We start from the raw sequence: 25,861 nt of genomic DNA on the forward strand, positions 1-25,861 counted from the left end.
AAAAAGCGCGGGCTGAGGCGGCCGCTCGCTCTCGCCTTTTAAGCTTGCCTCCCCTCCCCCACCCCCAGCCGCGACCTTTTCGAATGACGGCCGCTACGCGCAGGGCTTGAAAGCGAAATACGTCACGAGTCTCCTCAGATCAGACCCCCTCGCCAGGGAATTTCCACACAAGTTCTCACCAAAGACATTTAAAGCGCGCGACTCCCCCACCCCCCAAAAAAGAATATTATTGGCTGCTGTAGTTTAAGGGTGCTGGAGACTGTGGGTGTGACACATTGGTGGGGAGGAGGTGCCGGGTATCTGCGAAGCTGCCCCCTCCCCCCCCCACCCTCTCGCCATAGGCCATTTAGGCAGCTTCGCGGTGAGGTCGCACAATGTTGTTAGGAGACTTCCCCTCCCCCTCTTTCGCGAGCCATAATTCTCGCAGTCGTTTAACGCCTTTCCCCTTGGGGAATTCTGGGAATTGTAGTCCTTATGGGGGGGGAAAGCGACGAACAGGGGACTTCTAACGGTTCTCAGCACCCTTAACAAAATACAGTTCCCAGGATTCCTTGGGGGGGTAAGTCGCCGCTCTTTAAAGTGGTAGGAGATACCGCTTGAAATGTGAAGGGCTGTTGTAAGAGAGGGAGAGCCGCAGCTGGCGCGGAAGGTGTTAAGGGAGTCGGAGGCTCCTCCTCCTCACGGGAGTTCGAGTGTCGCTCTTTCTCCGGCTGTACCATTCCTCCTGGAAGCGGGGGGGAGGAGGAGGGGAGGAACCATTAAGCCTTCGCTGACGGAGAGCCATCGCGAGCTTCCAGCGAGTGGCAGCAGCAGCAGCAAGCGCCCGCCTCGTCTCTAGAGGAGGAGGAGCTGCAGTTGCCGCCGCCTTTTGCACGTAAGAACGGGTGCATAAGCGTGCGGGAAGGAGGCGCGTGCAAAAGGTGGAGGGATGGGGCGCCTGGGTGAAGCGAAGGCCTGGCCGTGGAGCGGCGGGGCGAAATCCTCCCTCGTAGCCGCCGGAAGGCCGCCCCTCCGACTCGCGTCTTGAGCAGCCTCCCTCCCTCCCTTGAGACTAAAAGCCGGGCAAATCCCAGCAATGGGAAGCGCGACGGGGGAGGCCTGGCTGGGCGCGCATTCGCACGACTGAGGTGACCCGGGTTACGACATGCGCGTCAAGGTGGTCCAGGGGAGTGCGTGCCTCCGTCTCTCCGAGGCAGGCCTCCAGATGACCGACAACGTCAGCCCCGCCCCACGCCCCTTCTCCAGCCCTGCTCTAAGCATACAGTCAGACAGCAACCAGGTCTGCTCCTCTGCCCTTGCTTTCCATCTTTGGGTAGGCCAGGCATCCAGATACCCAAGGCTGAAACCTCCAATCTGTCCCCTGCTTTCACAACTGTGCCCGCTGACCCCAATTTCCTGAAAAAGGCCAATGCACTAGGATAACACAGGACTACACTGCTGGACTGTAACTCCTTCCTACTCAGCTAAATAGGTATTAGCAAAGCAGAACTATTTTGCACTGCTAGCAATAAGCGGTGCACCCTCAGCTGCATAGCCATCTTGATACTGGTATAATAATGATGGGGTCTTTTATGCATAGATACTGGCAATGGAATTAATATTTGAGAGGTTGCAATTTCCACAGAGATTTGAGCTGCAAGCCCTTCAGTGGGTATCTGCAAAAGTGTCTAACAATATCTTGCAGTTTTCCTCCTGCAACGTTTCTAGGGAGAGAGTGCTCTGTGCTCTTTGTGTCATCCCTGACAAGAGGGCACCAATTGCAGGAGCCATTTTACCAAAAAGGCTCTTAACATCTGCTTCCGGTCCCCGATTGTAGCCTTGAATTCGTATAATAATAATAATAATAATAATAATAAATTTTATTTATATCCCGCCCTCCCCAGCCGAAGCCGGGCTCAGGGCGGCTAACAACAATCAAATGGTTCAACATTGTAAAACATTTCATTATAAAATTAATTAAATCAAATTAAAATCAAATTAATGGCAACCATCAAGCATTTTTTGTGCAGATTGCCAGAGGAGGGGGTCAGGCTGCGCCCTGACAAAAGGCCTGGTGGAACAGCTCTGTCTTGCAGGCCCTGCGGAAGGATGTCAGGTCCTGCAGGGCCCTAGTCTCTTGTGACAGAGCGTTCCACCAGATTGGAGCCACGGCCGAGAAGGCCCTGGCTCTAGTTGAGGCCAGCCTAACCTCTCTGAGGCCTGGGTTCTTTAGGGTGTTTTTATTTGCAGACCGTAAATTTCTCTGTGGGACATACCAGGAGAGGCGGTCCCGTAGGTACGAGGGTCCTAGGCCGTATAGGGCTTTAAAGGTTAAAACCAGCACCTTAAACCTGATCCTGTACTCCACCGGGAGCCAGTGCAGCTGATACAGCACCGGATGGATATGATCTCGCAGCGAAGACCCCGTAAGGAGTCTCGCCGCGGCATTCTGCACCCGCTGGAGTTTCTGAGTCAGTCTCAAGGGCAGCCCCACGTAGAGCGAGTTACAATAATCCAGTCTGGAGGTGACCGTCGCATGGATCACAGTGGCTAGGTCAGGGCGAGAGAGATAAGGAGCCAACTGCTTAGCCTGGCGGAGATGAAAAAACGCCGCCTTTGTTATAGCTGTAATCTGCGCCTCCATAGAGAGGGAGGTATCGAAGATTACACCCAGACTCTTCACGGACGATGCTGGCACTAATTGCACCCCCGCAAGAGACGGGAGTTGCCTGTGGGCCTGATCCTACAGCTCTTCAGGTTTTATTTCCTTTTCACTTTAGCTTCACTGTGTTAGTGCTGTTCTTAATATTTTCTTCAACCCTTGCAAACGAATAGCATTCAAGCATTGTGTGCTTTCCTCTCTCTTCTCAGTAAATTCAGTTCAGAAGCTATTTTTTCAGCATTACGTCTGAATCAGCTGCAACTGATGAGAATCCTGTCAGTTACTCGCCATTACTGTACTGCTCACAGTCAGAGCAGGCCTAGTTGCTGTAATTGCTGGCAAAAGTAATTGAAAATGTGAAAGAAACCTGTGCTCTCATGCCGATTTACAGAACGTTTAACCAAGGGCGAGATGTATAGATTACTGTCATTGCAGTTGTTATGTAGCGAGCCCTTGGGTCATCTTGACTCTATTTCTGCATCCTCCCAAGGTGCTTATTTGACCACTGTAAAGTTGGAAAAGGGGCAACAGAAAAATGGTGGTCAGCCCACTGGGACTTGCTTCAGGCAGGATTGCAGCTTGTGACCTTGCCAGATTAATGATCATTATGACTTCCTTGCAATAAAAGTTGGAGTTGAGGTTCCCTATGTCTTCTCGGCAAGAGTTGGCTTCTGATGTAGGGAGAAATGTCATTCCCCAAGCACCTGGAAGTAAATGACCTCATTTCCCCAGCAACAGGTTTTCCCCCTCAGTCACAAATTGGTGGTTTGTTTGTTTTGGGCTGTAGTTATGAGATTGCTTCTTCTTGCCTGGTGTCCCTCATAACCAAGGCAGTGGGTATCTATGATCTCTTGTCTCCCTTGAAGATTGACGTAGATTTAAAAAAGGGCTGAGATCAGATATGCAGCTGGCAGGAAGCTCCTATTTCATCACTCTTCCAAGAAAGAAATGCTAAACCAGAGCTTTTTTTCAGAAAAGTGCTGTGACCTTTGATCTTCCCAGGACTCTGTGGGTGTTCCTGGCCATACTGATGTTGGCTGCTTTAAGGTGCTGCTAAGGCACTTAACGCTGACCTCTGTCCAGCAATCCTCCTTGCTATATCTTTCTTCTCTTCAGTAACTCCTCAGTCTGGCTGCAGCTTGGAGTATTGAGCAGTGGTGATTGAACAATAAACTGTGCAGATAAATGTTGCTTTGTCTAACACTTTGTTTCTCTCTTGGTCTGTAGTGTGTGTGTGAGAGAGAGCGAGAGCGAGAGCGAGAGAGAGCTATCCTTTTGTTATCGAGCGGAGCAAAACGCCCAGTTTTCAACATGACTGCCAAAAGGGCTCTGGTGATCTTGGCCAAAGGAGCTGAAGAGATGGAAACTGTCATCCCCACAGACATCATGAGGAGGGCAGGTGTGAGTATGCCCTGGGGCTTCCTAGATATCTCTTCCTTTCCTCCTGGCATTGTTGTTGTTAACAATAAGACATTGTCCATGTGCAAGAAGGCAAGTCCCTTCCTTGGCATAGGGAGCTTACAGTAGCCGAAATGGTTGTCCTGTGCCTCTGCGTTGTTGCCTGCAGGTGGATTCCTCATGAACTAGATGCTTAGCTGGTTGCAACAGTGTTGACTGTTTAGTCCTGGGACCTGGAGGACTCATGCACTGTTTAGAGTTGCATAGACAAGGCATGTTTAGTTGCTTGGCAATTGCGAAGTGGTTTGAGAAGCCATTTCTGCTGAGTTTCCCTTGCGTAGGCAAGCATGGGAAGTACAGCAGGCCACCTGTCATTTGAGAAATCCTCCAGAGTGGAAGGTGGCTGAACCCGGAGCCTGGGTAATGGCCAGGGATGGCGGGAGCTGACGCCTTGCAGCATCTGGAGGGCTTTGGGTTCCTCCACTTCTGCTCCATGCAAACAGCACTTTGGGCAGGAGGTGTTCTGTATTAAGGATGGGTAGGTTTACATTCTCAACAGTCCTATCACCATCACCATCACTCCCCTTCCCATACCACCAACCCAACCCCCCCCCCCCCCCGCTATTATGTTGGGGACAAGGTTATATTTCAATATAGAGAAGCAGACCCCCATCCCTGCAGCCTCAAGCCAGGAAAGGAGAGAGAGATTTATAGACACAGATTATCTAGATGTAGGTTTATGCAGGTAGGTAGATATACCGTATTTTTCACTCTATAGGACGCACTTTTTCCCCTTCAAAAATGAAGGGGAAATGTGTGTGCGTCCTATGGAGCGAAGAAGCCATAGCCCCGTGACCCTCTCCCGGCTGGAGAGGTGGCGCGGGGCTATGGCAGGAGCCTCTTTAGCCTCACACCACTTCTCCAGCTGGGAGAGGGTCGCGGGGGGCTTCTTTAGCTAAACAAGCCCCCCAGACCCTCTCCCGGCTGGAGAGGTGACGCGCGACTATGGCAGGAGCCTCTTTAGCCGCGCACCACCTCTCCAGCCAGGAGAGCGCGCGTGCGGCTAAAGAGGCTCCTGCTGTAGTCGTGTGTCACCTCTCCAGCTGGGAGAGGGTCGCAGGGGGCTGCTTTAGCCGCGCGCGCGCTCTCCCAGCTGGAGAGGTGACGCGCGACTATGGCAGAAGTCTCTTTAGCCACGCACCACCTCTCCAGCCAGGAGAGCGCACGCGCGGCTAAAGATGCTCCTGCGGTAGTCGCACGTCACCTCTCCAGCTGGGAGAGGGTCGCAGGGGGCTGTTTTAGCCACGCGCGCTCTCCCAGCTGGAGAGGTGACGCGCGACTATGGCAGGAGCCTCTACAGCTGCGTGTCACCTCTCCAGCCTGGGGAGCGCGCGGGGGGCTATGGCAGGAGCCTCTCTGCTGCGCACCTTTCCCCGCTCCCCGACCTGCTCTTTGGGGCTGGTGGTGGGCTTCCTCCTGCCAGCCCCAAAGAGCAGGTCGAAAGGAACCTGAAGCCTGGAGAGCGAGAGGGGTCGGTGGGCGCCAACCCCTTTCGCTCTCCAGGCTTCCAAGGTAGCCGCCTGAAGGCGACTGAACGCACCTTAAACGGCACCTTGTTTTAGAGGGGGAAAACAAGAGGGGGGAAATTCTCCCCCTCTCTGCGCAGCGCCTCCTGCCGCTTCGCTGAAGGGGTGCTGGGCAGAGAGGGGGAGAATTTTTTTTTCTTGTTTCCCCCCCTCTAAAACAAGGTGCGTCCTATTGTCCGGTGTGTCCTATAGAGCGAAAAATACGGTAGGTCTCTGCTGTTTTGTGGGCTCAGAGGGATTTACAGTGGTTTTATCATTCTTGTCCTCATGGGCCTCACAAAACCAAATGTTTTGGCATGAAAGAAGCCCCCCTCCCCCAATAAAAACTGTTCTGGTAAATGTTGTAAACCCTGTTCTAATAAGCAAATAGTGAAATAAAGTAAACCACACCATCCCAAAAGCCATCCAGAGGCAGGCTGGCTGGCACCTGCTAGACACCAAAATGATGTGCTGTAGAGCAGGGCTGGACTGCAGAACAGAGGCCAGTTACAGGGGACTCTTTCTGATTGGCCACTTGTGCAGACCAAGCATTAGTCCTCTGAGTTTTATTTACCCACTTAATTCCACGTATGCCTCTTTAACAGCTATTGTATGCCCACAGCATATTTAGAGGAGGTATGCTAGAATGTCTGCGGACATTTATTTGCAGCCAGGGAGAGGTGGGAGATATTGTTCAGTTATGTTGCTCCCTGTATAGATTTCTCCCAAGGGATTCTTCAGAGAGTTAACTTTTTGAAATAAAAAAATTCCTTCCAGTAGCACCTTAAAGACCAACTAAGTTAGTTCTTGGTATGAGCTTTCGTGTGCATGCACACTTCTTCAGATCTGAAGAAGTGTGCATGCACATGAAAGCTCATACCAAGAACTAACTTAGTTGGTCTTTAAGGTGCTACTGGAAGGAATTTTTTTATTTTGACTATGGCAGACCAACACGGCTATCTGCAACTTAACTTTTTGAATAATAGTGGGTGGGGTTGGTTACTTGCTGATGGATTGGGGTGGGGGGAAGGAAACACGCTATATACAGATTTACTAAATGCGCATTGTGCTGGGGACCACTAATGCAAAAATTTACCTCCATCAAACTATTTCCATTTCTTTGGTGACTCAGTAGATTTTGGCAAATGAAGCAGTTGTCTATTTTCTCACCAGATCTCTGTGACCGTAGCAGGCCTGACTGGTAAAGAGCCTGTGCAGTGCAGCCGAGATGTCTTAATTTGTCCCGACAAGAGTTTGGAAGATGCCCGGAAGGAGGTTGGTGCCACACAGATTTCATGGTGCAAAAAAATGGGTGCCCCGCCTCTTTCATATTATGTGCAAGTTTCTTCATCATCGTCATCATCTAGGGGTGGCCCAAGGGTACCTTCAGCTTGCACAGTGATAATAATCAGGAGAAGGGGGGAATTGCTGAGGAGCTGGAAACTCTGACTGGTAAAGAAGCAAATGGTGACTCTGGAAACTTTGGAGAAACCTCTCACAGTGCCTGCATGTGGCTTCATGGAATCATGACCACAGAAGGGAAATGCGGTGGTTGAACTTGCAAGTTTCTGCGTGGCGTTCTATTAGCAAATGTGGGTAGTGATTCTTAGTGCCACTGAGTTTAAATAAACACTATGACCTTACATGTCAAACAGATGCTAAGAAATGGCACTATGAAAAAAACAAAACACCCCACAATATTTATAACTTTTGGAGGGAGGGGAAAGATGCTAGGATCAAATCTGTCTGGAAGTAGCATCCTCTGATCCGGAAGATCTCTTCTGCCCACCCACAGTCCCCCAAATCCTGTAGTTTTAATGATGAAGGGAAAACCGTCACACCAGAGACGCTTATTTGTGTTTATTCCAGGATTGAGCCATGGCACAATATTGAGCGGTTGCCTGCTAAAGGATAGCTGCAAATAAGATGTTTACTTTTGTTTTTCCAGTCTTCATGCTTTTCTTTTGCTAATGCTTTTTTCTATTCTTAGGGACCCTATGATGTGGTGGTATTGCCAGGAGGGAACCTGGGAGCTCAGAACTTGTCAGAGGTAACAACTTGGGGAAATGTGGGAACTTCCCTCCTATTTGAGCAAATATTCTCCTGTTCTGAAAGTGAAGGAAGTGGAGTGCAATCTTTCCAAAGTCCAAAGCAAATGTTGCAACTGCTTTGGTGTGTCTAAAGTCAAACTGGTTTCTTTTCTGGGGGAAATTGGTTCACCTTCCCTTCCCTTGTATAATGCTGTAGATATAAATCCGCAATTGAGCCAGGCTTACTCGAGCGGTTTTGAAACAAAAGAGGGCCCAATGGCATGTTTTGGGGGTGTGGGGGCAGGGAGAGGAAGAAGCAGTTTCCTTTAGTCATCTAGTAACAACAAAATCCTCCAACACCTTCCACCCTTTTTCTTTGTTGGACGGCCAGTTCTTATACATAACAGCTTTGTGTGCATAGCTGGAAAAGGATAGCTTGTTGATCAAATAATATCTTTCCTTGCAGTCGCCTGCTGTGAAGGAGGTCCTGAAAGACCAAGATGGCAGGAAAGGGCTGATTGCTGCCATCTGTGCAGGTATGCTATCAAGGTCCGCACCCAACACTCCAAAGATCCAGGATACCAACCCTGCATAGAGCTTCGCCTACGACAGCTGATGCCATTGGCTGCCTCACTTCTGAGGTTTGGCTTTCTTGTGCCACTAATGGTGTAAAGAAAAACACAACTAATATTGGCTTGCTGCAAGTCTTGCAGGTTTGAAAACTGAGAGTTGAAACGCTGTCTCAAATCTCTACCCGTTGAGGAGAGAAACTTGAAGATAACAATCCCGTTATTTGTGCTTGCCCCCAGGTGGAAAACGCTCTGTTTATACAGCGAAGCAGGCCTGGTTTGTTTTTTGTTTTTCGAAGGGAGGCTTCCTTTAGGGGCAGCTTCTCTGAGTTGGGATGTGACACAAAATAACACTGCAGAAATAGCTGCATTTCCCCCATGGAATCCTAGGTCCCTCTTCCAGTTAGCAGCTGCTGGCTGTGATTCTCTTCCCTCCTTGCTGCTTCTGACAGGGTGGCTGGCCGGGCTGTGCTGTGCTTGCCATATGTGGTGTGGCTTGACCTTCTCTCACCACTTGGCCTTTGGGTGCTGTGAGTGTCAGGTTCCGCAGACTCCTGAGAGTTGCTCAAAAGCATTCTGGGTTGGCTCTTGTGAGGGGATCCGTTTGCAAGAAATGCATGTGGATGTCTTAAGCTTGGCCTACCACTCCAGGAGGCCTCTCACTGTAGTGGGGATCCTTGACTCAGTCTCTCCTTAGACACACTTGCTGTAGGAACTCCTCTGAAGTGGGAGTGAGTGTCATTCTCAATGCAAGGGTTTCCCAATGTAAGGGTTGGCTTCTTCTGGCCAGTGGGGAAACACCAGTCTCCCTCTACTTTGTGGCAATAATAATCCTTCCAACTGCTTATTTGTATTTGCAAATGCAAGAACCAGCCAACCTCCTCCTTAGGGTGTAGGTGAGGCTGACTTTGACATATGGGCAGAGCCACCTACCTGTCAAATGACCTGCAGTCATGGTGACATCAGGTGACTGATAGGTGGGCAGCCCCAGCCCCCTGTCGAAGTTGACCCATAGGGTGTGAGGAGGAGTCAGCTTCACCAGCGCCTTCCCCACAGGGAACTTACCGGCAGGAGTGAACTCTGGGTTCTGTGCTAGCTCTACACACCCGAAAGGTGTTACCAAACTTCCTGTTACCTTCCTCTTCCAGTTCAGTGGTTTAACCAGGACTAATCTGTTAGTGACTTGCTAATGACGCAGTGCGCAATGGTGTTTTTGTCGCCAGATTAAAAGGAGGGAGATCGCTTTGAAACTCTGCATAAAAGTTCCCTCTCTTAGTTATGTAGATCAGTTCAGTATGTGTTGTACTTTGTTCAGTGGGACTTAAAGGGAGGTTAAAGGACCCCTGACCATTTGGTCCAGTCATGACTGACTCTGGGGTTGCGGCGCTCATCTCTCTTTACTGGCCGAGGGAGCCGGCGTACAGCTTCCAGGTCATGTGGCCAGCATGACTAAGCCGCTTCTGGCGAACCAGAGCAGTGCACGGAAACGCCATTTACCTTCCCGCTGGAGCGGTACCTATTTATCTACTTGCACTTTGACATGCTAGGTTGGCACTTTGACATGCTAGGTTGGCAGGAGCAGGGACCGAGCAACGGGAGCTCACCCCTTCCCGGACTTTTGAATCGCCGACCTTCTGATCAGCAAGTCCTAGGCTCTGTGGTTTAACCCACAGCGCCGCCCGCATCAGTGTGACTTACTCCCAAGCAAATGGTGATGGGTGTACTACAAGTTGCATAACTTAATTGCGGGTTGTTTCCAACTGGGGAATCGTCATCCCACATATTTGGAAGTTTTGTTAAAACGGGGGGGGGGGGGGGTTATGGTATTCCTTCATTTAAACCTAATGTTATCATTTCAAGCTTATTAACTGCACACACTTAACCGTTCCTCCCAAATCCTGCATGGGTAGGGCGTGTGATGGTGGTAATGGAAGGGTGAGGGATTCCCAACACTTTTGTTGATCTGGCCTCACTTGCCACTTCGATGCTGGGACATCTTTCCAGCATGGTAAATGTGGCCCCGGGTTCCAAAAAAAGGGTTCCCGCTATAAAGTGTGCACAAGTGACGGCTCTTTGTTGATCTCTAGGACCCACGGCTCTGCTGGCACATGGCATCGGATACGGATGCAAAGTGACAACCCATCCCTTGGCCAAAGACAAGATGATGAGCGGAGGTAGGTGGCTGCAGGCGCACGGCAGAGATTGACTTGCGCAGAGCGTGTTTCATGAAGCACAGCTCAGGATTGTAATTAAGATGCCTTTCCCCCAAAAGGAATGTTGGGTAACACACAAGTATTATCAGAGACTTTGGTTTTGAGGAATTGCCAGTTCTGCGAGACCTAAATCCGGCGGCAGTTCAAAGTTTGAGGTTTTTACCTCTTTAGGTGTCCCTCTCCCCTTACAACTCCTTGCTACAGTGGATGAGGTTCATAGTTGGGGGTGGAGTTACTTCCTACACATTCAAGGCAGCTTCCTGTGGCTGATGCCTGCTGGAGTAACCTGTTCTGTTATGTTTTTTTCCCTTGTGCTTTCCTCTGAAGACCACTACAAATACTCCGAGAGCCGCGTGGAAAAAGATGGGCACATCCTCACCAGCCGGGGACCTGGCACCAGTTTCGAGTTTGGCCTTGTGATTGTGGAAACGCTGCTGGGGAAAGAGGTGGCCGCACAGGTGAAGGCTCCCCTTGTCCTGAAAGACTAGGGCAGTGCCTTGCTGAAAGAGGAGAAAGCCTTGTGGCAGAAAGCCTTTTTTCCCTTTTATAGCAATAGTAACACACATTCTCACACAGGTCAGGCAGCCCCCTTAAGCGCAGCAGCAGCAGCAGAGATGATAGTTGCACTTAAGCCTGGAAACTTGAAGCAGCCTGGAGGAGAAGGTGCTGCTGTCCAAGTCCCTTTTGTGTTTTCCGAGACCCTATTGCTTTCAATAAAAGAGGAACTCTGTTGAAGAAGTTTGTCTTGTATTTGTGGCCCTGTTTATTTAAGAATCCACATCCCATTGTTCTTTTATCTTTTATCCCAATAAAACAGTTTAAAAAAATCTGTGAGTACAACAGCAAAAATAAAACCACCAAACTGTAAGACTTAAGCAGTGACCCACCTGCAATCCAAATGTGTTGCAAAACAGGCTTGCTAAGGTGGTGGCTTTGAAGCCATATGAAGTTGGGGCTAGGTGGGCAGCCGTCCTGGGGTTGGAATTCAGCTAAGCTTTACCAGATGAAGCCACGTATTTGTCTTGAACTGCTTCAGCATAGGCAAAGGGCTGGATTTGTTTCATTGTTTGAAAAGATGCAAGATTTCGCCAGACCATCAATGGAGCAAGTAACTGACAAGGGATAGGTTGAACCCACAGCCTCCATTCCCCCTTTCTAGCAAACCTTTTGAAGCCTAAATTGCAGAATCACAGGTGCAAAATGGCATTTTGGCCTCCGTGCAAAACAATGTTTGCTTATCAAATTATCTGGTTTGCCTAGTCAAGTCATGCAAATGGAAGATAAATGTTGAGGGAAGTGATTAAATAAGAGCGATTCTGAGAGAGTACTGCAGGGAATACATAGATGGTTGAGACATTTTTCATGTTGACTACGCACAAAAGACTTCTAGGCTTAATTTTCATATTCACTATTTATAGATGTTTAAGAGAAAGAAAGCAGCTTTGGATCAATGCAGTTAGTTGCGTGCCTGAAATCTAGAAGGGACGCCTCATTTGTTTGAGATGCCAACCAACATAAAAACAGACACACACTTGTCCACAGCAGGGGTACGACTGCCCCCCCAATGAAGGAAAACGATACAAAAACACAATTCTTTCACACACCCTAACTTGAACTTAAGGATTTTAATAGCATGCATAACACCTGAGTTGAATTGATGCTGAATCGAGTCTACTTTTGGCTAAGTGTTCCAAAGCATTGATTTATCCTATTTAACAAAATTTATATACCACTTGGTTGTTTAAAAAACCCTAGCAGCAAACCTGTAAATTATTTACAAATACAGTCAAATGTCTTGCCCCAGGGGCACCTTACAGTGGGGATACCCCTTCATAGATCACCCCTACTGAACTTAAGGGTCAGTTTGAGAACACCAACAGAGAGTTTTGTAAAATAATTCTGCTGCCCTGGGTAGATGGTGCTAAAGTGTGAAGGAACAGCCCCCCCCCTTCCCAGATTCTCCTGCAGTTGGACTTTACTCCTCTTCACCCTCCTCCTTCCTACTGTGCCCGGAATGGGGGCCTGCCCAATACTGTGTGAGCTCCCAGTTCCCAGCAGACCATGTGGCCAAGAGTCAGGGAGGATGAGGACGGCAAGCATAACTCCAGCTGCATCTAGAGGGGGTCCCCCTAAGGCTTCCCTATCCCTGCCCTAATTCTGGAAAGAGGGTGTCTCACTTGGGCCTTTGATCTTGCCTTCTGATGGTGGTGGAGGGAAGAGGAGCAGCTATCACTTTCTTACGTAGGATCCCTAAAAAAGATTACACAGACAAGCGGCAGAGAGAGTTGCTTACTTGCAGTAGCCAAGCAGCACCATCGACAATCCTGTTGTCATTGGACCTCTGCCCAAAAATCCATTGAAATTCTACACCGAATTCTCAGAAGCTTGAAATATACAAATGTAGCCTCGCTCTGTAGTTTCTGCTATTTGGCTCTCGGGCACACAGATGTTCTATGATTCTGAGCACCCGGCCTATGTTTACAACACAGGTGAAGTGTGCAGCCCGCTACCCCCGTCTCCAGGCTCCCGTTTCTTGTTGGAGCAGAAGTTTTCCCATGGTCCTTCCGGGCTTTCTCCTGCGGGAGAAGCCTTTACCCCACCCCAAGGCTTCTCACTGCTCGGTGTTTCTGACTGTGGCCGTGTAGGCTTGGATACAGGTCTGGAAATGGGCCACTGTGTTGAACTGTGGCTGGAAGAGGATCAGGTAGCATTTGGGCAGGAAGAAGGTGCAGAGGATGGCATAGACGCTGGTCTGCACCGTGAACATCTGCAAGGCAGGGATCCCCTTGCCCTTCCCTTCGGTGGTGATGTAGATGAGCATGAAGCTGCCCCAGCCCATGAGGAAGACCAGCATGCTGGTGGTGAGGAGCCTCGCCTCGCTGTAATTCTTGGGCAGGTTGCGGCCCCAGAAGGCAAAGGCGAAGCAAGCGCTGCCCAGCAGGGTGATGTAGCCCAGCACCCCTCCTAGCCCCATAAAGTGGCCCTCTGAGCATTGCAGGTAGACCTCCCTCTCGCTCACAAAATCCTCTTGCAACGTGGGCGGGGAGAAGCGGAGCCAGAGGAGGCAGATGAGGGCCTGCAGGCCGCAGCTGAGGCCTACCGAGACGTAGGTGCCTTTGTACTTGACCCAGCACTTGGCGGCTCCGGGGGGCAACTTGCAGGCCATTTTGAAGATGAAGATGATCTGGAAGGAGCGGACCAGGAGGCAGGAGACGCAGACGGTGAAGCTGATGGCGAACAAGGGCTGCCGGATCAGGCAGGTGACCTCGGTGGGCTTCCCGACGAACAGGCTGGTGGTGGTGCAGGAAGACAGCAGCGAGGCCAGCATGACGAAAGCCAGCTTGCCCCCGGCCGCTTTGACCACTGGCGTTTGACGGTGGAGGGCAAAAACCAGCAAGCAGCCAAAGAGCAGGAAGAAGTCGACGATGGTCAGGATCACCAGGGCCAAGATGGTGGTGGTGGTGATGTTGAGATACGTGATGAGCGGGGGGAAGCAGGTGCTGCTCTTCAGAGGGGACCACATCCCTGGGGGGCACAGGATGCAAGTGTCTCCACCTGAAGAGGATGAAAGGAGAAGCTCAGTCAGCTTAGAAGTAGAAGAAAATGCCTTACACCAAGGCAGGCACTAAATTGTTGTCTCTACATTGACTCTCCAGGACTTCCATGCAGGGTTCTCTCCCAGGCTAGGGATGCACCTTCACCGCATCAAGCAGTTGGTTCCTTACGTTTCCCGCCCCGACCTGGCCACAGTGATCCATGCGGTGGTCACCGCCAGGCTTGACTACTGTAATTCGCTCTACGCGGGGCTGCCCTTGAAGCTGTCCCGGAAACTCTAGCAGGTGCAGAATGCTGCAGCGAGGCTCTTCACGGGGTCCCTGCCATGGGTGCATATTCACCCAGTGCTTTTCCAGCTGTACGGGCTCCCGGTGGAGTACAGGGTCAGATTTAAGGTGCTGGTTTTGACCTTTAAAGCCCTTCACGGCCTAGGACCCTCTTACCTACGGGACCGCCTCTCCTGGTATGCCCCACGGAGGACCTTAAGGCCCATAAATAGCAACACCCTAGAGGTCTCGGGCCCTAAGGAAGTTAGATTAGCCTCAACCAGAGCCAGGGTTTTTTCAACACTGGCTCCAGCCTGGTGGAACGCCAGTGGCGTAGCGTGGGTTGTCAACACCCAGGGCAAGGCAAGTAATTTGTGCCCCCTAACCCGTGGATTTGCGCCCCCTAACCCTAACCCCCAGATGTTGCGCCCGGTGCGGCCGGCCCCCCCTGCACCCCCCACGCTACGCCACTGTGGAACGCTCTGTCTCATGAGACCAGGGCCCTGCAGGATCTGATTTCTTTCCACAGGGCCTGTAAGACAGAGTTATTCTGCCTGGCCTTTGGCTTGGAGTCAATTTGATTCCCTCCCCCTCTTTTTTCCTTTCTCCTCCTGTGATGAGGCTGCATTTTAATGTTTTAATGTTGTCTTTTAATCTTGCTTTTAAGTTGTATTCATTCAACTTGTTTTTATTATTGGTTGTTAGCCACCCTGAGCCCGGCCTTGGCTGGGGAGGGCAGGTTATAAATAAAAATTATTATTATTATTATTATTGGAAAGATATGTTGACAAGCTGGAACATGAGCAGAAGAGGGCAACTCAAATGATCAAGCATCTAGAAGCCAAGCCTTATGAGGAATGGTTGAAGGAGCTGGGTATTGTTCAGCCTAGAAAAGAGGAGACTGAGCAGAGATACGGTGGTCATTCTCAAATATCCAAAGGGCTGTCACATGGAAGAGAGAGCAAGCCTGTTTTCTCCTGCTCTGGAAGGTAGGACTCGAACCAATGACTTCAAGTTACAAGAAATGAGATTCTGACAAATCATCAGGAAAACCTTTGACAGTAAGAGCTGTTCAACCGTGGAACTGTCTCCCATGGGAGGTTGTGGACATTCCTTCCTTTGAGGTTTTTAAGCAGAGGTTGGATGGCCATTCGCTTTAGATGAGATTCCTGCATTGCAGGGGGTTGGACTAGATGACCCTTGGGGTCCCTTCCAGCTCTAAAGTTCTGCTTTTCAGCCCTGCCTTCCCATTGTGGAAGAAGAAGAAGAAGAAGAAGGAGGAGGAGGAGGAGGAGGAGGAGGAGGAGGAATAATTAATTAAATTTTTTTTTTTTTAATCCCACGTTTCCCCCAGATGGTGTCTTATAGCTGGTGAGCTTCCTGGGGCTTTGCAGGGCCCCACACTCTGTGCAAAGTTCGGTATGGGCCTTTGCAAAGGTCGTGGAGTCACAGATAGAGACAATCGCTGGAGCCTGTGTTGCCATCCACAAAGAGCCCTTTGCCTGAGTCTCTGCTTGGGGGAGAGGGTAAAGGGGCAGAGGGTAAAGCTGTGTTGTGACTCAGAACAAAAACAAACCCTCCAGAGGACCCTCTGTCAGCCCATGAAGGGACAGAAGCAAAAGTGAACAGCAGCGGCACTTTGTGCTCCTGTTCTGGACTGTTGTTCATTCGACAGAATTGGAACCATCACGAAAGACTTTGTGAACGGGGATTTGAACCCACCACCTTATCTGACACTCATAACTCCGACACCTTGGGACTCTTTCCTGCCTTCCGCCTCTGCCTACTTGGCAGAACTTGTCTAGCGCATAGCGGAGGCCAGTCTTCAGATTCACAAATGAGGCTCCCTGAGCCATGCGGTGTTTGCACTCACCTGTTTCGTTTTGATAGGTCCCTTCCAGGCAATCGTCACAGCGACATAAACACTCCTCCAGCAATTGCTTGCTTCGGATTTGACCCACTTCACACACTGCTATGCAATATGATTTGGGGACCTAGAACAGGAGAGTTCGGTTAAGTGGAGGCATTTGAGTTGTTGGCGACTGGTGGAAGTCAGTCGGTAGTTCACTGCACCCATCCAATGTGGTATCCATCATTAAAAGGTGTCATTAAAAAGGAATAACAAATCAGTCCCCCAATATCACAAGGTTTTTATGGAAATCTATGTTGAGAAAAATGTAGGATATTATATCAGAAAAATGTAGTGTACTGTTAAAACAGAAGGGGGTCAAACCATCACAAGGGGTGTTGAAATTTTGGGAGGTTGGATAGTTACAATGGAATGGTCTCAGTGGCGGGGTACACGTGTTTATTCTTATTTATTTATGGTTATTACTTTCTCTAAATGAATGAATGGAAAAAAAATGTAGGATATTGTAAGGCTGGAAAAGGTGTGCAAGAGAGCAAGCTAAATTTTCCAGGAGCTGCAGCAATGCCTTGGATAGGCAGCATGTGGATGTCAAGGAAGCAGCAAGATGAAGTTTCCCAGAAAGATCTCCTTGGTCACTGTGAGAAACGGAATGCCATAGCAGAAGGAGCCATTAGGGTCAGATCCAGATGGCTGCTCTTAGGTTCTTTTATGTCCAAGTAAGCCCCAAGCTGTTCCCCAATCTGATGCCCTCCAGATGCTTGGAGTACAGCTCCCATCTTTTGTAAGATCTAGCTACTGACTCACAGCTGCATGAATGAAAGGGTTAACCTGAGCTCAGGTTGTCAGTGGAGAAGGAGCTTAGCAGGCTCCCTGCAGCCTTTTGTTTCCTCCCCACCCCTTCTCTCTCTTTCCCCCTCTGTGCTTCCTGAAATAAGCAACTGGGTTCCCTGCAAGTGAGCTGACTCTCTCCAAAATGGAGATTTTAAAGCCTGCGTCTTTGTTAACCTAAAGATTGCATGATTCTTTTCATATGAAAACCAAGTTCTTTGGGGAGTCATTTGGAACCTTTTCTTTCTTATTTTTTACTGCCAGTGGATAGAGACTTGTTTCTTGTAACTTCTGGAATCTCTGTGAGTAAAAGCTTCACTTATTTGGAAAGCTAAGTCCCTGTGATTTATTCTAGCCTGAGCATTTATGTGGGGAACATTTGTTTAAAGGTGGGCAGATGTAAATTGGAGCATTTGCCACTGTGCTTAGCTCTGCTATGGAGAGTAAGAATCTTCTCTCCCAACATCTATCATCCTCATCCAGCATCGCCCGTGTTTTCCTTCTTTCTGGGTGTTTCGCCTGGTGTCTTACCTGATACCCTGGTGCTGGCCAATTGATTTCAGACTTGTTGATATTCAGGGCTTGGGAACTGTAGCTGCCGATCATCTTGAAAGCAGCCGTGCCATTTTCCCAGCTCCAGGTGACGACACTGTAGCCCAGGAACAGATCTCCCTCTTGGCCAAAGGTGATGGTGTTGCCTTGCAGAGGAAAGTTCACCTTGTACAATGCTTCATAAAACTGAAATGAGAAGAGAATTGCATCTTGGGGGTGCAGGGGGAGGGGTTTACTGTGCTTGTTGAAGGATGTGTGGGTAGCACAGCTAAACATTGGCCTGAGAGATGATGATCCCTGTTGTTTGCTTTATTTCAGCTGGAGGCAGGAGACAATGTCAGCCTTCTCCAGAGATTCACGCTGAGCAGGATTTTCTAGAAAAATTATGTCAAGCATTCTGGGCATATTTAGTTAGAATTTAAATGCCAAGTTTCTTTAAATTACAATGCTACCTCGGGTTACAGACGCTTCAGGTTACAGACGCTTCAGGTTACAGTCTCTGCAAACCCAGAAATACTACCTCAGGTTAAGAACTTTGCTTCAGGATGAGAACAGAAATCGTGCAGCGGCGGTGCAGCGGGAGGCCCCATTAGCTAAAGTGCTTCAGGTTAAGAACAGTTTCAGGTTAAGAACGGACCTCCAGAACAAATAAAGTTCTTAACCCGAGGTACCACTGCACAACGATTTGCTGTTAAAATGCACGGCTCATGGCATTTATTTTTTATTTATTTAAATTAGTTAAAATTAATGAAAAGGTTAAAAGTGCCCTTTTGAGATTATCACTCTCCCGCTCCCCCATGGAAATTCCATATATATATATATATATATATATATATATATATATATATATGCAGGTTTTGGTGTCTTCGGGTGTCTTCCCGTGTAAGAGTCGGGGTGTCTGTGCGACGTTTCGACGAGGTCTCACTCGTCATCTTCAGGCTGGTGCTTTCGGCTTCTTGTTACTGGAACCAGTAACCAGTTCCAGTAACAAGAAGCCGAAAGCACCAGCCTGAAGATGACGAGTGAGACCTCGTCGAAACGTCGCCCAGACACCCCGACTCTTACACGGGAAGACACCCGAAGACACCAAAACCTGCATATATATATATATATATATATATATATATATATATATATATAAGCTCTGCTACAGACACTGCACCCACTCCTCTCCCGGGTGATGGGAGAGATCTGCTTCAAGTTTCTTCCCTTTCCTCCCACAACCTCAGGGCACCTGATCCTAAAGGCAGCTACTGCCTTTGACATCTGAATGCCACCTGCTTGCCTTGGGTTTATGAACCAAGTGAGCTGGGGAAACTGCTCTGGCTGCAGCCATTACTGCGGAGGCACTAGCTGACACCTATCGGATGCTATTAAGTCACACCACCAATAACAACAACAACAACAAATTTTATTTACAGTGAGGGGGGAAAGTATTTGATCCCCTGCTAAATTTGCCCATTTAACTCTAGCTGAAGGTTTGAGTAGCTACACATCAGCCTCAAAATCTTACTGACTTGGAGAGGATCTGCAAAGAGGAGTGGGACAAAATACCTCCTGAGATGTGTGCAAACCTGGTGGCCACCTACGAGAAACGTCTGACCTCTGTAATTGCCAACAAGGGTTTTGTCACCAAGTACTAAGTCGCCTTTTGCAAAAGGGATCAAATACTTATTCCACTTGTTATAATGCACATCATTCTCTGACTTTTGTCTTCTGGGTTTCTGGGGTTTTTCCTGTTGTTATTCTGTCTTTCACAGCTACAATAAACCTACCATTAAAATTATGGACTGGTCATTTCTTCGTCAGAGGGCAAACAGGCAATTTTAGCAGGAGATCAAATACTTTTCGCCCCTCACTGTATATCCCGTCCTCCCCGGCCAGAGTTGGGCTCGGGGCGGCTAACACCAATAAAATTTCAGTAAAAACATAATAAGAAAAAGAAGAAAAACAATTAATAAAAAGAATACAACTAGACATGTTGCACATGGACATAGGAGGGAGGCGAGTGGCAAATGCACTTTAGTCCCTTGGTGCCTCAAGCCGACTTCCTCCAGGCATTGAGGGTAGAGGACAGGCGCTTCCTAGCCTGCCTTTGAACAAAGGGAGATATGGAGCAGCCTGATCCCAAATATACCAGATGTTTGGGAAGGAGCAAAGGAGCTGAAAGGAAAAACCCCGGGGAGAGGATGCTATTTATCAAAACAGCAGCAGCAGTGGTGGCCTGCTCCCCTGAACGTAGCGCTTACCTCCATGGGAGCATATTCACCCAGTGCTTTTCAAGCTGCACTGGCTCCCGGTGGAGTACAGGGTCAGATTTAAGGTGCTGCTTTTGACCTTTAAAGCCCTTCACGGCCTAGGACCCTCGTACCTACGGGACCGCCTCTCCCGGTATGCCCCACGGAGAGCCTCAAGGTCCATAAATAGCAACACCCGGGCCCTAAGGAAGTTAGATTGGCTTCAACTAGAGCCAGGGCCTTTTCAACTCTGGCTCCGACCTGGTGGAAAGCTCTGCCTCATGAGACCAGGGCCCTGCAGGATCTGATTTCTTTCTGCAGGGCCTGTAAAACAGAGTTGTTCTGCCTGGCCTTTGGCTTGGAGCCAATTTGATTCCCCCCCTCTTTTTTCTTTTCCTTCTCCTCCTGCGATGAGGCTACATTTTAATATTTTAATGTTTCAATATTTTAATGTTGTTTTTAAGTTGTAATCATTCAACTTGTTTTTATTATTGCTCGTAAGCCGCTCTGAGCCCTGCCTTGGCTGGGGAGGGCGGGGTATAAAAATATTATTATTATTATTATTATTATTATTATTATTATTATTATTATTACCTGCCGTGGCTTGAACTCCTTGCTTGCTGGACATCCTTCCAGGCTGCACCCCAGGTGGTTGTGGAGGGCCTCGGCCAGGATATAGACAGAAGCGTATGAATAGAAAGACCACTGCCAAACGGAACTGTTCAAAATGTTGGCTAAAGCGTCTGGGGAGAGCAGTTGGTTCTCATCGCAGGACTGGGAGCAAGCCTCCACCGTCGGGGCCTCAGAGAGCAAAGGGCCATCCATCTTGTTTGACGGGGAGTGCTGTAGCGTTTTCCCAACAAAGTGTACAAATTGAGGCAGTTTGACTGGCTTGACGGTGAGTCCAAGCACGGTGCCTGTTTGCTCAATGTTTGGTATGGAAGCAATGGTGTCGGCTAAGATCCAGGACTCGGGTGCGATCCAGACTTTGCCTTTGATCTTCAGTTTGATGACAGCATGGAAGAATTTCCTGGTAATGACCACATTGGAAAGGACGATGACGACGTTGGTTCTGGCTTTCTCTATGTTCTCAATCACCCTCTGCAGCCGGCTTTCCAAGATGCGGAGATCGGCCGTCATCAGCCCCTGGTAGGAAATGCATATGCCCTTGGCTGCTGCCTTGGCAATCAAAGACTGAACTGTTTTCTCGCTGGCTTTGGTGCCACTGTCCACAGCGGAGACGTACTCCCAGCCAAAGGCCGAGATCAAGGAGATGAGCCCCGAGACCTGGTGGTCATTGCTAGGGATCGTACGGAAAAGCAGCGGAAAGAGCTTCTTGTCAGCAAAGATCTCTTTCTTGATACTGTACGAGACCTGGACAGGAGACAGGCACGTTTTTAAAAGCAGGAGGGCAATATGGAATGATGTGTGCACAGCTCAGAGAGTGCCTAGAGCAGTGTGTGTTCTTACCAGGTGCAGATGGAGAAAGTGGGGGAGTTCTCATTTATCGCGTCCATTAGTCACCTAATACGCGTGACCAAGTTTAAAAACATTTACAACTACAGCCCCAAGGTGAAAGACTTCTGGGAGAAGATTTATAATGAATTGGAAAAAAAATGTTGAAATGTACATTTATTAAGAAACCAGAGGCCTTTCTTCTTGGAATAACAGGTTTGGAATTGCCCAAAAAAAGATGTTAAATGATTTTTGTACGCCACAACTGCAGCAATAATTTTGTTAGCGAAGAATTGGAAAACACAAGAAATACCAACAGTAGAAGATTGGCAGATGAAGATGATGGACTTTTTGAAGCTGGATGACCTGACTGGAAGAGTCCGCGACCAGAAGGAGAGGAGTATCAGGAAGAATGGATTAAATTTAAAGACTATTTAGCTAAATATGTTAAGATAACTTAATTGGAAAAGCTTGCAAATAAATAGATAGGCTTAGGATTCAAATATATAAAGATAAGTTTTAAGATGTTTAAAGTTAAATTAGAAAGAATGAAAGATGTTAAGTGACCAAGTTAATTTTTTGAAAAAATAGATTTTGGAAAACTGTTATAATGAAATTCAACCAAGGGGATTTGAGTCACTTAATAATGTTACCAAGATTTAAACAGGATGTATGTATGTCTGTTTGTCTGTTTTGAAATTTTGAAAATCAATATTTTTTTGAAAAAAATAGAAATAAAAACATTAACAACTACAACATGAGCAACCACTGGCCATTAAACAACATATTAACAACATACACCTAGTTCTATGTGGTTGACACTGCCTGGCAGCAGGGAATGTTTCCTAGCCCTGCCTGGAGATGCCAGATGCAAGGGGGTTGTCAGGCTTCAAGGAATCTGTTTCCCCTCCCTCACGGCAGTCTGCCAGTAAGGGAAAGACAAGAAGCTCTTACCAATATCTTTTAGTCAATATTCACAGAGAGAGACATCGACAGCAGCGGAGCAAGCCGATTGGGCGCCTGGGGTGGCGCATGTGCCCTGCGTCCAGGGGCAGGACCAGCCTTGGCAGGACGCTCCGCAGGGCCTCTGAGAAGTCTGCCGGCCTCCTCCCACTCAGCTGCCCTACAGCTGAGGGGGAGGTGGCAGGCGGACCGTTTGGGGCAGTGCGGAGTCTGCGGGCGCGCAAGCCACTGTGTCACTCCTAGGAAAGATGCGTGGCTCAGGCATGCTGCAGGCCCCGCGATGGGTGCTGCCCAGCATTTTGTCACCCCCCTCAGTGGTGAAACCTGGGATGACCCGCCCCCACCGCCCCCCTTCCTCTGACCCTAGAAATAGAAATGCAGTCTCTCTTGGATAATGGCGTTGCTCTGAGTAAACCCCTCCATCTCTCCTATTATATGTCATCCCTACATTGGCTGATCTGTGCTTTCTGCCTCTGAGCTTTCTGTTTTACTTTCAATGCCCGCTGGGTCCTAGGAGGGGTGTGTGTGAAATACTTTCTCAAGTCACTGAGTCTGTCAACTGTCTCTCCCCTGGTGTTGCTTCTTTTCCCTGTTCCTCTCCCAATATTTCCCAGCTTCTCCCTTCTGCAGCCTCTGAACTGTGACCTTCTGCAAACCACTGTTCTAAATCTATACTGTCTCTCCCTCTTCTCTGGGAAGTGCAGGAGGAGGGGAGGGCAGTCTCCACCATTCCTCCTCACTCCAGTCCCTGACAGGGGTTGAACTTGGGACCTTCTGCATGCAAGCATTATGGTAGTGGGGCTGTGCCCACTGAGCCATGGCCCTGAACGGCGGGCGCTGCCAACTCTCCCAAGCCGCCTACATCGCTGGGTGAGGCAGCTGCAGGCTCCTGCTGTGTTTGCTATTGTCTGTCATTTGGACATTTTACATGTAGTGCCCAAGTTGCTTAGGGCTTTGTGAATGAATTAACACAAGAGCTTTGAACCTGTCCCAGCAGCACGCTGGCAACCAGTATAGCCCTGGGACATCCTCTCCTGGGAGCAACCTGCCTGCCGCATTCTGTGGAAGTCAGAGCTTCCAGACCAGTTCCACTTTACACATTCACCCAACTGGTGAGGGCCTAACAAGGATTTGGCTGACTTAACTGCTGCCTTTGGGGTCTTCCTTCCCTCTCCCAACATGGTTGCTTGGTGCCTGAGAATCCCTTGAGGTTCATTCCACAGCTTTTCTGGCACATATATGCAAATATGGCTGACACCACAACGAACCAGTCCATTTGTAGGCCCACCAGCTCAGCAGAGTGGAGACGGCTACAGGGTCAGATGTTGAAACCGTTTCTCGAAAAGGCCACCGAGACTAATGCATAGCATCAATTTAGCAGCTCACCTGCGGAAGGCCGTAGAAGGTGAAGACTCTCGCTGTCAGCTGCGTCATTTCGGGCGTGTCGGGACCCACCACACCGATGACTCTCTGGGAACAGCCTCCTTGGTGCGAGTGGCACCACTGGTGTGGGGAGAGCTGGAAGGCGGCTTGCAGGTAAAGGCTGTCTTGACAGGTGTCCCATATGTGGTATCCCAAGGTGATGTTGGGGAGCAAAGTGGAAGAATTGTTGATTTCCTCAACAGCCAGTCTCATGGCTTGAAAATGAACATAGCCCCAAGGGTTTAGACTGAGGAAATAAATGTAGGGTTCAATTAAGCCTGTAGAAATGGTACCTCAACACGCACACACCCCACCAGAGAAGAATGGCAGATCAAGTTGATGGATTATGCCTAAAGGGCTAAAATGACTGGAAGAATCAGAAATCCTCATTGCTGCCCCCACAACCAGGTGCCCATGAACGGTCACCCACCAGCTGGCCAAAGACAGAGGAAGAGTCAAAGGGGGTGAAGCATGCTGAGGAAACAGCCCTGATTTCTGCTTCAGGGATGGGAGAAGAAAGAGCCCCCCCACAACACAACACAAAAAACCCCAGCCCTCTCACCTCTCGCAGGAAGGCAGCTGAAGTGGGCGGGTCCTGTTCCGCTCAGTGCTATTGCTATGGACTGGGTAGAGGCCGCCGATGATGAAGTCCCCTGGCAGGTTAAAGAGGGCCTGGCAAAAGTTGTTGGCAGCAGCCATGTGCCCCACCAGGAAGGCGGCCAGGACAAGCCCCGCAGGCATGATGGAGAGAAAAAGCAGCTCGCTGCCTCTCCCTCCTCGGGGCAGGCCGGTAGCATGGGGCGGGCAGGGGCTTGGAGGAGGCTCACACGTTTCCGCCGACGGCTGGCTTTGCCACTGCTACCTGCCCCTCTCTGCATGTCACCCATGGGGGCCTCTTCTCCTGCTCTTCGGAGGAGGAGGCCCATTTGCTTGCTTAGAAAGTGTTTTACATGCAGCTGAGACTGCTTTGCTTAATGGTGCCAGCTGGGAGTGGGAGTGGAGAGGCGGGGCGGGAGGCCGAACCAACTCAACCTCTCGGAGGGAGAGGGGCAGGCAGGCATGTTGGTAATATCCAAGGCAACACGATTACAACAATGCAATATAATAATAATAATAATAATTTATTTATACCCCACCCATCTGGCTGAGTTTCCCCAGCCACTCTGGGCGGTTCCCAATAGAGTGTTAAAAACAATACAGTATTAAATATTAAAAACTTCCCTAAACAGGGCTGCCTTCAGATGTCTTTTAAAGATAGGATAGCTGTTTATTTCCTTCACATCTGAAGGGAGGGTGTTCCACAGGGTGGGTGCCACTACTGAGAAGGCCCTCTATCTGGTTCCCTGTAACCTCACTTCTCGCAATGAGGGAACCGCCAGAAGACCCTTGGCACTGGATCTCAGTGTCCGGGCTGAACGATGGGGGTGGAGATGCTCCTTCAGGTATACAGGACCAAGGCCATTTAAGGCTTTAAAGGTCAGCACCAACACTTTGAATTGTGCTCAGAAATTTACTGGGAGCCAATGCAGATCTCTCAGGACTGGTGTTATGTGGTCCCGGTGGCCACTCCCAGTCACCAGGGTAGCTGCTGCATTCTGGATTAATTGCAGTTTCCGGGTCACCTTCAAAGGTAGTCCCATGTAGAGCACATTGAACTCTTTATACAGTCTATACGAACATTGAGACACCAAATAAACAGAAATCTTATAAATCTCTGAAAGTCACTAAATGTGCACTCTTGATGGATTCTCTTGAAAACATAGAACCAAATAAACCTAAGTCTTATAAGTCTCTGAAATTCTTTGTAAGTCTCTGAAAGAAGCAATGGGTCAGATTCTTATCTGATGAAAACAAGCCGTAGAGCTTTGTTTTATGGCGTCCAATGCTGCCAAAGTGGTCCGCAAACAGATGTAGTGAACAGTGATTCTGGATATACCCACTGTTCCATAGAATTCTTCTTAGGCACAGCAGAAGGATACAAAAATGCTTCATAAACCCATCTATACGGTGAATGGAATTGTATAACAACAATATCTGTGGAGCAGTGGCCACGAGCAGTTTAAGAAAATAAGAATCCTGCAGTTGGACTGAGCCAAAGGTTCCATCCTTCTGAGATGCCATAGGAAGCAGGACATGGGATACAGCAGCTCCTATGGCTTCCATCAACAGGTATGCAGAACCATTCGCTGTCTCTGCCCATGGAAGCAGAGCAGAGCCATTGTGGAGACAGGCTTGCTCCACATCTGTTAGTGCTGCCTCAAGTGGCACCTGCTTTTTAAGCAGTCACACCTCACTGC

The 25,861-nt window shown here is 49.0% G+C and overlaps 2 protein-coding genes and 1 long non-coding RNA gene across 5 annotated transcripts; 2 read left to right on the forward strand and 1 right to left on the reverse strand.

Annotated features, from left to right (window-relative positions):
• Nucleotides 1-728: 728 nt before the first annotated feature.
• PARK7 (Parkinsonism associated deglycase) lies at nucleotides 729-11,154 on the forward strand. 3 transcript variants are annotated; one of them, XM_082230664.1, is made up of 7 exons: nucleotides 729-874; nucleotides 3,869-4,042; nucleotides 6,778-6,879; nucleotides 7,595-7,654; nucleotides 8,101-8,170; nucleotides 10,291-10,377; nucleotides 10,744-11,154. In XM_082230664.1, exons 2-7 carry the CDS (start codon nucleotides 3,953-3,955, stop codon nucleotides 10,902-10,904), a joined length of 570 nt encoding a protein of 189 aa, XP_082086790.1. In that variant the 5' UTR covers nucleotides 729-874; nucleotides 3,869-3,952; the 3' UTR covers nucleotides 10,905-11,154. The 3 variants fall into 3 exon arrangements, with proteins under 3 accessions (XP_082086790.1, XP_082086788.1, XP_082086789.1); XM_082230662.1 differs by having other exon boundaries at nucleotides 735-874; nucleotides 3,887-4,042; XM_082230663.1 differs by having other exon boundaries at nucleotides 735-874; nucleotides 3,891-4,042.
• On the forward strand, nucleotides 4,050-5,940 carry LOC309536594. The gene is made up of 2 exons (XR_014221658.1): nucleotides 4,050-4,799; nucleotides 5,835-5,940. It is a non-coding gene; the product is annotated as an uncharacterized lncRNA (long non-coding RNA).
• Nucleotides 11,155-12,708: 1,554 nt separating the features above from the next.
• On the reverse strand, nucleotides 12,709-24,563 carry LOC309536109 (taste receptor type 1 member 1-like). Its single transcript, XM_082229972.1, has 6 exons — nucleotides 24,127-24,563; nucleotides 23,529-23,811; nucleotides 20,319-21,098; nucleotides 17,467-17,673; nucleotides 16,111-16,231; nucleotides 12,709-13,971 (listed from the first exon to the last, which is right to left on the reverse strand). The coding sequence occupies exons 1-6, from the start codon at nucleotides 24,303-24,305 to the stop codon at nucleotides 13,028-13,030; spliced, it is 2,514 nt and encodes an 837-aa protein (XP_082086098.1). The 5' UTR covers nucleotides 24,306-24,563; the 3' UTR covers nucleotides 12,709-13,027.
• Between the last annotated feature and the right edge of the window lie 1,298 nt (nucleotides 24,564-25,861).

This window comes from Podarcis vaucheri, assembly GCF_965113315.1.
Source record: "Podarcis vaucheri genome assembly, chromosome: 7".
NCBI classification, from domain to species: domain Eukaryota; kingdom Metazoa; phylum Chordata; class Lepidosauria; order Squamata; family Lacertidae; genus Podarcis; species Podarcis vaucheri.

Coding starts and splice junctions, on each gene's coding strand:
- LOC309536109 (XM_082229972.1), bottom strand. CDS start 24,305: ATGCCTGCGGGGCTTGTCCTGGCCGCCTTCCTGGTGGGGCACATGGCT. Junction 23,812..24,126: donor CAGCTGCCTTCCTGCGAGAG/GTGAGAGGGCTG, acceptor TTATTTCCTCAG/TCTAAACCCTTGGGGCTATG. Junction 17,674..20,318: donor AGGAGTTCAAGCCACGGCAG/GTAATAATAATA, acceptor TTCTCATTTCAG/TTTTATGAAGCATTGTACAA.
- PARK7 (XM_082230664.1), top strand. CDS start 3,953: ATGACTGCCAAAAGGGCTCTGGTGATCTTGGCCAAAGGAGCTGAAGAG. Junction 4,043..6,777: donor ACATCATGAGGAGGGCAGGT/GTGAGTATGCCC, acceptor TTTTCTCACCAG/ATCTCTGTGACCGTAGCAGG. Junction 8,171..10,290: donor GATTGCTGCCATCTGTGCAG/GTATGCTATCAA, acceptor GTTGATCTCTAG/GACCCACGGCTCTGCTGGCA.